The sequence below is a fragment of the Mandrillus leucophaeus genome, unplaced genomic scaffold, assembly GCF_000951045.1.
Source record: "Mandrillus leucophaeus isolate KB7577 unplaced genomic scaffold, Mleu.le_1.0 Scaffold1218, whole genome shotgun sequence".
NCBI lineage: Eukaryota > Metazoa > Chordata > Mammalia > Primates > Cercopithecidae > Mandrillus > Mandrillus leucophaeus.
This window is the reverse complement of record NW_012100521.1, coordinates 301,856-316,473: the sequence shown is the minus strand read 5'-3', so window position 1 is coordinate 316,473 and position 14,618 is coordinate 301,856. Positions and strand designations below refer to the sequence as shown.

At 48.2% G+C, this 14,618-nt stretch overlaps 1 protein-coding gene across 1 annotated transcript; it reads left to right on the top strand.

The window, feature by feature from the left end:
* Positions 1–821: 821 nt before the first annotated feature.
* Positions 822–10,720, top strand: CNGA2 (cyclic nucleotide gated channel alpha 2). Its single transcript, XM_011971380.1, has 7 exons — positions 822–1,065; positions 4,595–4,730; positions 4,924–5,016; positions 5,704–5,874; positions 6,918–7,025; positions 8,660–8,766; positions 9,149–10,720. Exons 2-7 carry the CDS (start codon positions 4,621–4,623, stop codon positions 10,552–10,554), a joined length of 1,995 nt encoding a protein of 664 aa, XP_011826770.1. The 5' UTR covers positions 822–1,065; positions 4,595–4,620; the 3' UTR covers positions 10,555–10,720.
* Positions 10,721–14,618: the final 3,898 nt, after the last annotated feature.

Below are 14,618 nucleotides of genomic sequence, written 5' to 3'. Positions count from 1 at the left end.
ATTTGACTCCTGTCTCTTAGGGATGGCTGTCCTTTGTTGCCTAATGTCTATAGTCTTGAAAACTGTTGTGTCGTATATTTTTTATATGTTTGGTTATTTCATTCCGGAGGAAAAATATGATCCCTGTTACCCCATGTTGGCTAAGAGGAAAAGGGTGGCATGTTCCTTTAAAATCAAATAATTGATACAGCAGAATCCTATGCTGTACAATGAAAGTAAAAAGAGAGGGAGTAATGGACTGGGAAAAATGCAGGTACCATGCATAGACTACTCATTTAAAACTTATTTATTGAAGACCTACTATGTTCCAGGCACTGAGAAAAGATGGTAGCTTTGATTAACGTGGTAATGGTGGAGATAAAAAGTGATTGGATAAGAGGTATGTTTTTAAGGTAGAGCCCATATGATTTGCATATATGTAGAGTCCATGGGGTATGAAAAAAAGAGGAGTCAAGGATGATGCTATGGTTTGTGACCAGAGTAACTGGGAGTATGGCTCCCAGTTATATGGCTTTGCCTTTACTGAGATGCAGATGATTATGGAAGGATAAGCTTTTGAGGGGAAGATAACTCACTTTTGGACATATGGAACCTGAGATGCCTATTCAAAATCCAAGTGGTTATGTGAGGGAGGTAAATTACTGTCCATGGGATAGGTTGAACTGGTTTTAAGAGTTTGCAAGTCACTAACATACAGATGTATTTAAAGCCATGAGACTGGAGAAGGAGGTGATGAAGAGAGAAAAGACAAGAAGTCCATTGAACGACTGAGTTTGGGACACTCCAACATTTAGAGTTGGGGAAGATGAAGAGGCCTCTTCAAAGAACATTGAGAAGTGGCCAGTGAGGTAGGAGGAGAACGAGGGGAGTAGAATCCATTATTTCAAGAAAGATGGAGTGGATAAACTGTTAGACGCTGCTCAGAAACAGAATAGAACATGAACAGAGAAGTGACTTGCGATAAATCGTGTTCCTATCTGTCTCTTACTCTGGGAGTACCACTGAGATCGAGACTGCCAGACTCTTCTTTCTAAACGCAGCACCCAGCAAAGGATCCGGCACATAGTAGGTGTCTTGGGTATGTGTATGAGATAGATGAGTGAATGAATGGGCCATGAACTGAAACTTCTAATCTTGGCTATATGACGAACTTGTTCCTTCTCTCTCTGACTTGACTTTCAGAGGAAGGAATTTTCCTCAAAACTCTTTCAATAAACTCCTTGACCAGGCTGGTTTTTCTTTAAAGTCTTGGGCTGGCTGCTCAGCTTGTGGATAAGGAGAAAAGAAGCCTACAACTCCACCTTGACTGTGTTTGGACTTTTTATCAAATAATCATGCCTTACTGTAGGCTGTTAAACCACCCTCCTTGAGAATCCCACTGCTCATCTAAGATCTGTTGCCCATCTCTGTTCTCTTTGGTAGGTGCATGGTCTGTTGTCTTCCTTGTCAAGCCTTTTCTTGTCCTCACACTTGTTTGGTATCCCCTGTCTCTCTTTGCAACAGCTATTGCAAACGTTCTGGCCTCCTCCAAAGTCTGCACCTACTGCTGCCTGGTGTCTGCCTGATGAAAGCCCCCGCATCCTTCCCATTTCACTTAGAACACTGGGGTTTTGCAAGAGTGAATCCCTTCAACTGTCTCATGGCCTGTTTCTCAGCAGCCCCTTCCCATTGTCCTGGATCTGTCTCCTGTCACTTCCTCTGGTACCTGAACCTTCCCATTCCACCCATCTTTCATGGGCTCCAGCCTCAACTGGAGTTGCTCACAAGCACACATATTTTTATTATCTACTGAATTCCTCCTCAAAACCTTTAAGCTTGCTTTATTATCTTCTTGACATAGAATAATAACAGCAACAGCAAGACAGAGAACCTTTGTCAGCCTCACACCCTCCTCCAGTTCCCACTCTATCTTTCCTCTTTTTCTTGGTCAGTCTCTTAGAAAGACTGAGCTATGTGCTCTATCTCTTGTCTGTCCCCTCCTACTCCTCGCTTGAAACTTTGTGAAACAAGCTCTCTTTGACCACCACTCCTTGACGCTACTCTTGATAAGGTCCCCAGCGAGGCCCCTATTGTTCCACCCAGTGCCCGCTCCAGCTCTCATCTTAAGGGCAAGGAGTATCTGGCACAGAGCACTTATCTTCCTGATATGGGAGGGGGGCATTGGCCTTGCAGACAGCTCCCTTCCTGAAAGTCTGCCTTCCCTGGGAACTCCCTCATGTTTCTCATACTCCCAGCCTCATTCCCCTTCACTCACTCAGCCCCTCAGCTATCTTTCATGGTTGCAGTTCCCCAGAGCTCCACCCTTAGCTTTTCTCTCTGCTGTCATGATATGGGGATGGATACATCCCCCTGAGAGCTTTACCTGCAATGTAAACTCTGGTGCTCATGTGCCCCCTCCAGTCCAGACCCCAGCGAACGCTGAGCCATCCGGAGTCCACTGCAGCAGGACTGGAGAGCCATGTTGAAAGCCTGAGACCAGTCCAGGGCCTTGGGGATGGAGGGCAATGGGTGGACAGAACTTTGACGCTTTTTGTGGGGGCAATCAACTCAGGACAGAGGCTGCTTGGATATGATAAAGGAAACAAGGAGTTACGGTTGACACCAGGCTTCCAGCTTGAGTGACTGGGAAGAGGGCAGGCCCCTTTCAGAGGTGGGTAACTTTGAGGAGGAGCTGATTTGACGTGATGGTATCTGGAGCCTTAGGACTTGAGGTTTCCTGGAGAGGGTGTATACATGAGACCCACCAGTCCAACTGCCTTGTTTCCCGCAAGCAGCCTGAGGGGCAGTTTCTGACAAAGAGGAGGGTATGCAGGCAGTCAGGCTCAGGGACGGGTCTGTTTCCTGGTACAGAAGAAACAGGGGTCATGGGGTGGGGGGAATCTGTCTTTGTGGCAGAACCTTAGAGAGGGTGTGAACATATGCTCTGCCCCCGGCACTGGCCTGGCCCTGGATTACAGCCCTTTTGATCTGCCAGCTTCAGCTTCAACACCAGCTTTTCCAGGAGGCCAGCCCTGAAACTCTTGTGCGAATGGCTCTGGCTTTGTTTGTGTTGCCTGAAACTTTTTGTCTCCATGGTCTGCTGTCTCCAGGGTCCAAGCAGGGACTCAGCGATGCTGGTTCCTTTCCCTCAAGTGCCCTCATTACTATCTTGGTGCCATAGTCCCACAGAGAGCACCAGGTGAGCATCTCTGAGGCTGTTTGACGTGCCTGCCATTGCCATGGTGATAGCTTCAGAGGCTGGAACAAGCTTGGGCGGGGGTTAAGGGAGCTCCCGGAACAGCTTCCGGACTGTGTGGGTCCAGCAGCATGGGCTGTGGGAAATCTGGGGGTCATGCTGACCATTTCTGGCCACACCTGGTAGGGCATGCCAACCAGCCCTGGCAGGGAAGAACTCCTCCAAGTATCTCCTGACTCTGTGGCAAGAGACACTGTGGGACACAATCTCCTGTCCCTCCTCTAGATTGCTACCTCCTGGGCTATTCCTTCTCCATCTGTTTTGTGGGCACCTCATCCTCTGCTCAACTCTTAAATATTGGGGTTCTCCACAACTCTGCTCCAGACTCTCACTTTGTCTCCTCTTTCTTTGTGATCCCACCCACTCTCTCCATTGCTCCCCACATGCACTCCTTCTCTGAGTCCCATCCATTCTCCTTCCTAGATAGTTACACACTCTGCCTTCTTGTCTTGGGCTCCATTGGTACTGTTGTCCAGCCTCCTCCCTGCCCCAACCTTCACTCTTGCTCTCCCTCTAATGCAGGCTCCACAGAGCAGCCAGAGGGATTTTTCTGGCAAAGAATGCTGCCCTTGTCCCTCTCCTGCTCTGCGCAGAGGAGAGAGCCCTCACTATCAAACTATCAAAGCTGAAACAAAACAAAATGAACAAAAACTGTTTAAGCCATCTCCCTGTGCCTTCGCTTTGCAGATATCTGGCACACGCTTAAGCTGCCGAGCAGTTCCAAGGCAGCCACTGCCCCAGAGCCCTGGCCCAAGGGAGGAGGTATGTCTCCCTGGCCCAGAGCAGCTGCTCTCTACCCCACACCTCCCCAAGCCACCCAGCTTTCTGATTCTCCTCACTGGAGACCCCCTCAGAGCTTATGCTCCTTAGGGAAGAGGGAAGCTATTCTGGGTCAGGGATATGCACTTCCTCCCTTGGGCCAGGGCTTTGGGGCAGTGACTGCCTTGGAGCTGCTTGGCAGCTTACATATGTGCCAGACATCTGCAAAGTGAACGCACAGGAAGATGGCTTAAACAGTTTTTGTTTGTTATGTTTTGTTTTAGCTTTGATAGTTTGTATGTAAAAAAAAAAAAAATACTGGGGTAAAATAGAAAAGCAAACACTTTTTGTAGTTTAGCACTGTTTCCATTTGCAATTACATATTAGGGTTGGGGGAGTACCCTCATTTTCTTGGCCCCTGGTGCCTGGCACTTAGGGAATGCTGTATTCTACTGCCCTGACTGTCATAGCAGTGCCTGAGGGTGCTGAGGTTGGCGAGGTGGGCCTGGGTTCTAATCCATTCTGTTTGCTTGCCACTCTCCCACTCTCTGTGGGTGTCAGGGTCCTCTTTGACCTTCTTCTTGGCCCTCTTCTTGGCAGATAAGCGCTCTGGTTGTACATGGAGGATGACTGAAAAAGCCAATGGCGTGAAGACCTCTCCAGTCAATAATCACAACCATCATGCACCCCCTGCCATCAAGGCCAATGGCAAAGATGACCACAGGACAAGCAGCAGGTGAGTCTGCGTGGTATCAGGGAGGGTACAGAGGCTGCTACTTCTTCCCAGCTCTGCCTCATTGTCACAGAGCAAGCAATCTTTGTCTCCAGGACAGCCTCTAAAAAGAACATGGGATTTCTAAGCATGACCCAGGAGGGGAGATAAGTCATGCCCTGATAACCCTGGGTCAACCCTGCTCTTTTTTCCGCAGGCCACACTCTGCAGCTGACGATGACACCTCTTCAGAACTGCAGAGGCTGGCAGATGTGGATGCCCCACAGCGGGGAAGGGGTGGCTTCCGCAGGTGGGTCCCACCACTACCCTGCTGCTTCCCCTTCCTACTCATGGGGCCTGTCAGGGTGGCGACCACTGCCCTCCTCTTCCCGGTGCCACTAGTCCTGTCCACCAAGACCTCCAGGGAGCACTGTCGGTGGTAGCCAAACGTAATTATTTCCTCATGAGGCCTGGGCAAACCCCAAGGCAAGCAAGCTCAGAGGGGCCAGAAGAGGCCTCCCTTCACATTTGGCTGTCTCAACATCAGAGAGTGATACCCTTCCCAGTAGAGAGGCCTAGGTAGAGGACCCAAGGCCTCTCTATCCCAGAGTCAGAGGCTCCATAGGGAAAGCAGGAAGCTCGGGGCAAGCTTTACACCTGACAGTTCCTGCCTTAACACAACCTCCATCTTGTCCTGAAGACCTCCTCTTTGCTCTTCTCACCATCAACTGAGATGGCACTTCCTATAGGAAGTCTTCCCAGGACAGCTGTCTTCCCCTGGACTGCATTCAGGGTCACGCCTGAGCCCCAGCCCCCGGCCCTAAGTGCTGGCCTCTACCCCAGCTTTTAGCACACGGGAAATCATGGTATGGCCTGTTTGTAGGTTTCACTGTCCTTCTTTCATCTTCCTCAGCAGACAGTGAGCTCGTGGGGACAGGTGCTCTCTGAACAGCATGAGTCTTGGCTCTGGCTCATGCTCCTTTTCTCTCACCTCTAGGATAGTTCGCCTGGTGGGGATCATCAGAGAGTGGGCCAACAAGAATTTCCGAGAGGAGGAACCTAGGCCTGACTCATTCCTCGAGCGTTTTCGTGGGCCTGAACTCCAGACTGTGACCACACAGCAAGGGGATGGCAAAGGCGACAAGGATGGCAAGGACAAAGGCACCAAGTACAGTTGTTCAGCCTGTGGGGCTCAAATGGGCTCCAAGCATGCAATGGAAGAGCTCACTGGGGTTTCTATGCTACTGCCAGGGGCTATGACAAACCCTGCTGTAGTAAGGAGAGTGGTGGGCAAGGGTGACTTGCAATGTTTTCAACTCCAGAATATTTCCATTGTTCCCCCAACAGCCAGTGGCCTACTTGCCATGAGAACCTCTGGTGTCTTTTCTTGCCTTAGTTGCCTCTTGCCAGATGTCCTCTTGCTGCACGTGAATGTACAGCCCAGTTCCAGTGGCCAGGAAATACTGAGATGGTGCATTCAGGGATTGCCCTGGAGGGGATGACAATCTCAGCTCCACTGTGGGCGAGGAAATGGGTCTTTGAAGAGATCATGTAGAGGGCTGGAGGAGAAGGGCTGGATGATGGAACAGGATAGCGTGGGGAGGGCAGAGAAGGCAGAGCTGGAGGATCTGTCCTTTGAGGAATGAGGAGACAACTGCAGATGTCTGGCCAAGCTGACATTCCCCAGCTCTGACCAGTAGAGGGAAAGCAGGACACAACATCCCTTGCCAAAGCAGGACACAACATCTGGGAAAGTGATTTGGAGGCTGGAGGCCAATGACTGAAATGGGAGGGTGAGGTGAGCAGGAAGCTTGTGGTGCTCACTCACCTGGAGCACCTGTCTTTAGGGAGGGATGTGGGAATAGGCGTAAGCCCCAATTACCATCCTGTGGAAATCCTTTCCCAGGCCCTGAGACCCACCGCTACTGAAAGCTCTGCCCTCTGGGCAAGGGGCCTGTAAGGTGCATGGGAATCAATGGACCTATCTAGGTTCAGAATGGGAAGATGGGTGCCCCTGCCCATCTGAGTTCCACTCAGATGCCCAGTACCAGGTTGTAGGTCTCTGAAAAATGGGGCCCTCAGCCAACCTATCTTTCACCCCACATATCCCCTTTGGCAGTGCTTTCTCAGGCACCTCTGGTTTCTGGGAGCTGGGGTGCTATCACACTGGGTGACCTGATCCCCAAGCTTTGCCTTTGTCTGTCTTCTCAGGAAGAAATTTGAATTATTTGTCTTGGACCCAGCTGGGGATTGGTACTACTGCTGGCTGTTTGTCATTGCCATGCCTGTCCTTTACAACTGGTGCCTGCTGGTGGCCAGGTGAGCAGGGTGGGGCCCAGGAGGGGTGGCCAAAGCAACCCAGTCTTCAGACCCTGGGATTGATAGCGCAGCAGTCCCTGGATACCAATGGCACCTCCAACTTCTCTGTTAGCCCCAACCCTCTCTCCATTTAATATGCCATGAAGATTTCTTGTCTGTCCTGTGTCTGGGACAACTACAGTGGCGCCACACACCTAGCGTGCATCTTCCACTTTTGCAACAAACATGCTTGACAGAAAACTAGGATTTGGTGATGCCATTCCCTCCTCACAAACCCTTAAGTGGCTCCCCATTGTCCACGGGATGAAGTTCAAGTCCTAAACATGGCCTTCAAACTCCTCTGAACCTGACCTTTTTCTCTTGCTACACCTTCTGGACGCACCCTAGCCCCAGCATTCACCACTCTTGGATCAGAACACGCTGTTTCCTCTAGAGAAAATTCCCTTTCCCTTCCGTTTTCCACCTGTGGAGATTCTTCTCCTTGCAGGCTCAGTTCAAAAGCCACTATCTACCTGTAGCTTTCCTTGGCAGCATTCCCCAACCTACTCCGTCCCAATCCCAGTCATTCATTCAGCAAGGATTTGACTGAGCACCTCATGTGTGCTCAGTGCTGGGGATAACGTGGTGAGCACAACCACCATGGTCTCTGCTCTCCTGGAACTCCCAGGCTAGTGGCAGACAATGACTGTAAACCTGAAATGAAACAAATGACCAGGATGATGCCAGGGACTGGTGGCAGAGAGCTGCTAGAGAAAGGGCAGTTGGGATTATGCTCTCTGAGGAGGTGATGCCTTAGCTGGTGGGAGGGAGACAGCTAATTAGATACCTGAGGATGGTGGAGGGAGCATACTGGCCAGAAGAAACAGCAAGTATGAAAACCCTGTCTCGGGATGGCCTAGTGTGGCTGGAGGCTGTGAATGAGCCATCACTGGCTTGGGCCAGCTCTGCAGACTCAGTGGGAAGGGCAGGGGGCTGGAGTTTCAGTTTAAATGTAACCAAGTAGGCAGAATTAATGGCTCTCCCCTTTGACTAGTACACTCACTGGACAATCATCCTGGGCTCTGTCCTTGACTCTGCTCTCTCCCCAACCCTCTCCCAACTCAGTTGCCAAATCCTGCCACTTCCTTTTAAAACGTTCCTGCAACCTCCAACCTTTCTCCATTCCCACTACTACCCTCTCTCTCACATGTATTGGCTAGTGCTGTTTGTTGGGTGCTGAATAAGATGTATGTTGAAGAGATGAGCATGGAGACGGTTCAGTTGTGTTCTGTAGTTTGTTCTTCCAATGACTTGTTCATTCATTCAACTCACAGCCTTTGAGCACTCAAATCCTGTTGCCCTAGGTCAGGCATGGGGCATGCCGTAATGACTAAGAGGGGTGCCTGCCTTCCTGGACCTCACAGTTCAGAGGGTGAGACAGAAAATTAATGGTCAGTGGTGCTGTCTATGTAGTGATGTTATGTCATGAGGAGGGGTGGGGCAGAAGTTACTTGTCGATAAGTGTCTCTTGGCGTCAGGCTGACTGTGACTAAATGATGCCCCTGGTAGCCATCCCAAGCCCTGCACACAGTGAATACTCATTTTGGGACCTTTGGCTGGCTTTGAGGGTGAAGCTTAGCCCTGTCCTCCTGCAGAGCCTGCTTCAGTGACCTACAGAAAGACTACTACCTGGTGTGGCTGGTGCTGGACTATGTCTCAGATGTGGTCTATATCGCAGACATCTTCATCCGATTGCGCACAGGTCAGTGAGCAACTGGGATGCAGGTAAATCCGAAGGCCTGAGTCCAAATCTTTAGGAAACCCACTGGACATGGTGTTGGACTAAATTACTTGGGTGGGACTCTGGTAGGTGAGTGCCCCTCTTTGAACCTCATGGTCCCACATGCATAGAGAGGTTTCAATCTGGGGGTGTTCTCTTAGAGTCCTTCTGGCCAGCCCTGGTATGTGAGCTATATCCCTCCTTGGGAAGGAAGTTTCAGTGACCGGTATTTTCCTTGCCTAGAGATATTAGCCTATAGGGAAGGAGATATACACACACACACACACACACACACACACACACACACACACACACACACACATCCTGAGGGCAGAGGTGACATGCTGGTTTGCATCTCTACTAGGTTTCCTGGAGCAGGGGCTGCTGGTCAAAGATACCAAGAAACTACGAGACAACTACATCCACACCCTGCAGTTCAAGCTAGATGTGGCTTCCATCATCCCCACTGACCTGATCTATTTTGCTGTGGGCATCCACAGCCCTGAGGTGCGCTTCAACCGCCTGCTGCACTTTGCCCGCATGTTTGAGTTCTTTGACCGGACAGAGACACGCACCAGCTACCCTAACATCTTCCGCATCAGCAACCTTGTCCTCTACATCTTGGTCATCATCCACTGGAATGCCTGCATCTATTATGCCATCTCCAAATCCATAGGCTTTGGGGTTGACACCTGGGTTTACCCAAATATCACTGACCCTGAGTATGGCTACCTGGCTAGGGAATACATCTATTGCCTTTACTGGTCCACACTGACCCTCACTACCATTGGGGAGACACCACCCCCTGTAAAGGATGAGGAGTACCTATTTGTCATCTTTGACTTCCTGATTGGCGTCCTCATCTTTGCCACCATTGTGGGAAATGTGGGCTCCATGATCTCCAACATGAATGCCACCCGGGCAGAGTTCCAGGCTAAGATCGATGCCGTGAAACACTACATGCAGTTCCGAAAGGTCAGCAAGGAGATGGAAGCCAAGGTCATTAGGTGGTTTGACTACTTGTGGACCAATAAGAAGACAGTGGATGAGCGAGAAGTTCTCAAGAATCTGCCAGCCAAGCTCAGGGCTGAGATAGCCATCAATGTCCACCTGTCCACACTTAAGAAAGTGCGCATCTTCCATGATTGTGAGGCTGGCCTGCTGGTAGAGCTGGTATTGAAACTCCGTCCTCAAGTCTTCAGTCCTGGGGATTACATTTGTCGCAAAGGGGACATCGGCAAGGAGATGTACATCATTAAGGAGGGCAGGCTGGCAGTGGTGGCTGATGATGGGGTGACTCAGTATGCCCTGCTCTCGGCTGGAAGCTGCTTTGGTGAGATCAGTATCCTTAACATTAAGGGAAGTAAAATGGGCAATCGACGCACGGCTAATATCCGCAGCCTGGGCTATTCAGACCTCTTCTGCTTGTCCAAGGATGATCTTATGGAAGCAGTGACTGAATACCCTGATGCCAAGAAAGTCCTAGAAGAGAGGGGTCGGGAGATCCTCATGAAGGAGGGGCTACTGGATGAGAATGAAGTGGCAACCAGCATGGAGGTGGACGTGCAGGAGAAGCTAGGGCAGCTGGAGACCAACATGGAAACCTTATACACTCGCTTTGGCCGCCTGCTGGCTGAGTACACAGGGGCCCAGCAGAAGCTCAAGCAGCGCATCACGATTCTGGAAATCAAGATGAAACAGAACAATGAAGATGACTACCTGTCTGATGGGATGAGCAGCCCCGAGCTGGCTGCTGCTGACAAGCCATAAGACCTGGGGCCCAACTGCTTCTCCAGCCTTGGCCTTGATCCCAGGAGCTAGAGGAGCTATTTAGATCTCCAGATTTACATGCATTACCCTCATGTTCCCTGAATTCTCCCAAAAGCCTCTCTGACCCCTGGTTTTTTGGCATAAACATCCAAGATTCCACCTCCAAGTTTAGCCCATTTTGTGGAGAGTACAGACTGTGTTGGCTGGGCTTCCGAGATTTTCAGCCTGTCTAAGTCTGAGGAAGGGAGAAGGGAGCAGCTGTCTCCTAGGGGTCTGTCCTGGGACTGGGAGCCTGGGCAATGATCTGCTCTGAAGAAGGCCATTTGCAAAATGACATACACCTTGCTGCAGTACTGCCCCCCTCTGGCTCTTTTGCATATAGTCACTTCTGCCTTGGTTCTGGCTGCCACTTTTTCTAACATGTGTTCTGAATACTCCCTTTTCCCTGCACATGCATGTGCTTTTAAGCACCTACTATAGACATTTAGACCAGGTACCCAGTGTCTGTCTCCCAAGACAGGCCAAAGGATGTGATAGTGTTGTTGGGAGGGGGTAGAAGGGTGCCCACTCAGGGCTATTCCTCCCCATCAGATACTCTAGCTCCTGCTCTGCAGATTGATCTGTCTGCTAGCCAGGATGGGGTCTCTGCAATCTTCTGCGGACCAAGGAGATAGACCCGGCTTCTGGTCCATTTCAGGGCAGGGAGTGAGGAGCAAGGCAACTAGCGTTTGTCCACCTGGAGACAGAGGTAGCTGGCAGCTCTGGCCATCCCTCCCCTATGAAGAGCATTTCTGAAGAGGCCTGAAAACTGCTGTTGGTGGGGAGACTCTTCAAGTGAATATCTGTATTAGAGGCACCTACGAGTTAACAAATTCCTTCGAACTGTCTGTGATTATTGCTCAACTCTGCTATTCACATTCTCTCCCTCCCTCCATTAATCCCTCTCTTTTCCCTATATGGTTGTCCTTCAGTATTCATGAGGGATTGCTTTCAGGAGTCCCCATGGATACCTAAATTTGTGGATGTTCAAGTCCCTGATACAAAATGACGTAGTATTTGAATATAACCTATGCATATCCTCCCATACTTTAAGTCATCTCTCGATTATTTGTAATACCTAATACAATGTCAGTGATATGTAAATAGCTGTTATATTGTATCTTTTCTTTGTATTATTTTGATCTGTTATTTTTTTCCTGAATATTTTTAATCCACCGCTGGTTGAACCTGCAAATGTGAAACGCAAGGATATGAAGGACAGACTACTTTTCTTCACCCCTATCCAGAACTCTTCTGGTCTAAAATACACTCTTCCACCTTTCCCTGTCTGCCTAAACCTTACGGGTCCTTCAGGGCTTAGCTCAGGCACTACCTTCTCTCAGAAGGCCCACTTGGCTGCAACGACTCGCACACTTGTCAGTTATCTCCTCTCTATACTCCCACAGTGCATAAGAACCTCTCTGTCCCGGTTTTGTAATGTGGGATCAGTTTTAGTGAACTTCGTTTCCCCTCCTGACTGTGGACGAGGCCAAGACAGTCTCCCTCATGGGTCTCTTTGCAGCCTCAGTGACATAGCTGGCACTGAGGAGCATCCAGAGAACATTTATTCAATGGGGGAGTAAGTGAACACATGAATGAGTGAATGAATGAATGAATGAATGAATGAGCAAAGAAACACAGCTGACCAAAACTCCTATGCTTCTCCCTGCCAGCAGTCATGCCTTGACAGAAGCACTGGCTCTGCTGGGGGAGTTGGGAAAGGTCTCCTGGAGTATCATGTCTTTCAGCTGGGCATTATAACCTGATTAGGAGCCTGAAGGAAAAGTATTAATTAGTGAGCAAGAAAATCTAGGTGCAGACTCAGAGGCCTTCCTGTTCACATGCACACCACTTATTTATGCATGTACTTCTTGTGGTGAAATACACATAAAATTTACCATCATAATCACTTTTAAGTGTACAGTTCGGTAGTGTTAAGTATATTCACATTGTTGTGAAAACAATCTTGAGAATTTTTCATCTTGCAAAACTGAAACTTTGTCCCCAATAAAAATTCCTCATTGCTTCTACCCAGCCCCTGGAAGCCACCATTCTACTTTCTGTCTCTATAAATTTAACTTCTCTGGGGACCTCGTATAAGTGCTATTGTACAGTGTTTGTCCTTTGTGTCCGGCTTATTTTACTCAACATAATATCTTTAAGACTCATCGATGTTGTAGCATGTGTCAGAATTTCTTTCCTTTTTAAGGCCAAATAATATTTGATTGTATAGATCACCACATTTTGCTTAGTCATTCGTTTCTCAATGAACATCTGGGTTGTCTCCACCATTTGGCTATGGTGAATATTCCTGTATACATGCGTATACAAATAGCTCTTTGAGATCCTGTTTTCAGTTTTTTGGGTATATACTCAGAAATGAAATTGCTGGATCACATAGTAATTCTATTTTAAATTTTTTGAGGAACGATTTTCTTTTTTGTATGTCACCAAAACAGTGACATCATTTTACATTCCTACCAACAGTGACAAGGGTTCCAATTTCTCTACATTCTCACCATCACTTAGTTTCTGTGTTTTTGTAGCTATCCTAATGGGGGTGAGGTGAATCTTATTGTAGTTTTGATTTTCATTTCTCTAATGACAGGTGATTTTGAGCATATTTTCACAAGCTTGTTGGCCATTTGTATATCTTTTTTGGAGAAATGTCTATTCAAGTTCTTTGGTCATTTTTTAATTGGAGTGTCAAGTTGTAGAAGTTCTTTAAATATTCTGGATATTAAACCCTTATCAGATATGATTTGCAACTATTTTCCTTATTCTGTAGGTTGCCTTTTTACTGTGTGACCATGGGGATTGTGTCCTTTGGTATGCAGAAATGTTTAATTTTGTTGTAATTCAATTAATCTACTTTTGCTTCTGTTGCCTGTGCCTTTGGCATTACCATTCCTTTTTAACTGAATTCATCCTTCTGGCCAGGCTTCTTTTACACTTAGTGTAGTTTCTTGACTTCTTCCCTAGCTTAGAGGAAGAAATCTTAACCAGGGGAAGACTCACCAGGAGGGATCTGCAACATGACACATGCCTAGGTCCTGGTCCCTGAAAGTTGCAGCAGGAAGGAGATGCATTCATGATGGAGCAGTGCTTTGTGTACACCCTCCCTCTGGGTACTGGGCTTGGAGTAAAGGCTCTAAACCCCTTTGCCTCAAGAGAACCCTACACAACAGGAGGAGTCTTTGGAGACCCAGCCAGCTCCTTGCCAATACCTTCATTACTAAGGTTGCACTGAGTTCAGTTTTTACAGTGTCTTGGAACCAGGACAATGTGTAACTTTTGCAGGCGTAAGATGGTACTGGGACCAGAAGCAGGGGGATGACTGCATTGAAATTTTTTGCCTTGATTTCAGCAAGAAATCTGCAGTGTTCTCCCTGGAGCCTGGCTCACCATCAGCCCAGCCCCAACAGGTGTCTGATTTCCAGCCCACATCATGGGATGGACATTGTGTCTTGGATTTGGTTTTCCCCAGGGCAAGGCAGTCACCTTCTCTGGATCACATGGGGAGCTCAGTGGTTCAAGACACAGACTCCAGGGCTCAGCTCCCACCCTCTTCCAGTTTTCTTTTCCCCAGATATCCTGGGGTCCAGTCTCTCACAACTTTTTGCCATGTCTCGAATGTCTATGTTCTCTTAAGCTTTCAGGTATTTTCTTTTTCTTTTTTTTTAAAATAAAATTAAATACAAATTTTATTAAGGATTTCAAGTTACATACTTCAAATTTCTAGAATAGAATGGAGTGATTTTGGAACTGGAAAAGTGGCATAAACGCTGACATCCCTTGAAACTTCAATTTTATAAAGACAATTATGCAAACCACATCCGCATTATGTAACAAGACTAGGCATTATCTACACCTTCACTTTGGCAATAGCTATTTCCTAAAAGAATGAAAAAGGTGATTTTGCTACTTCAGTTCATTAAAAACGGGATTCTATCTTTAAAGTTCAGAAAAAGATGCATTTAGATGAACTATGATTACCGGCTCCCGCTCAAAAAAAAAAAAAAAAA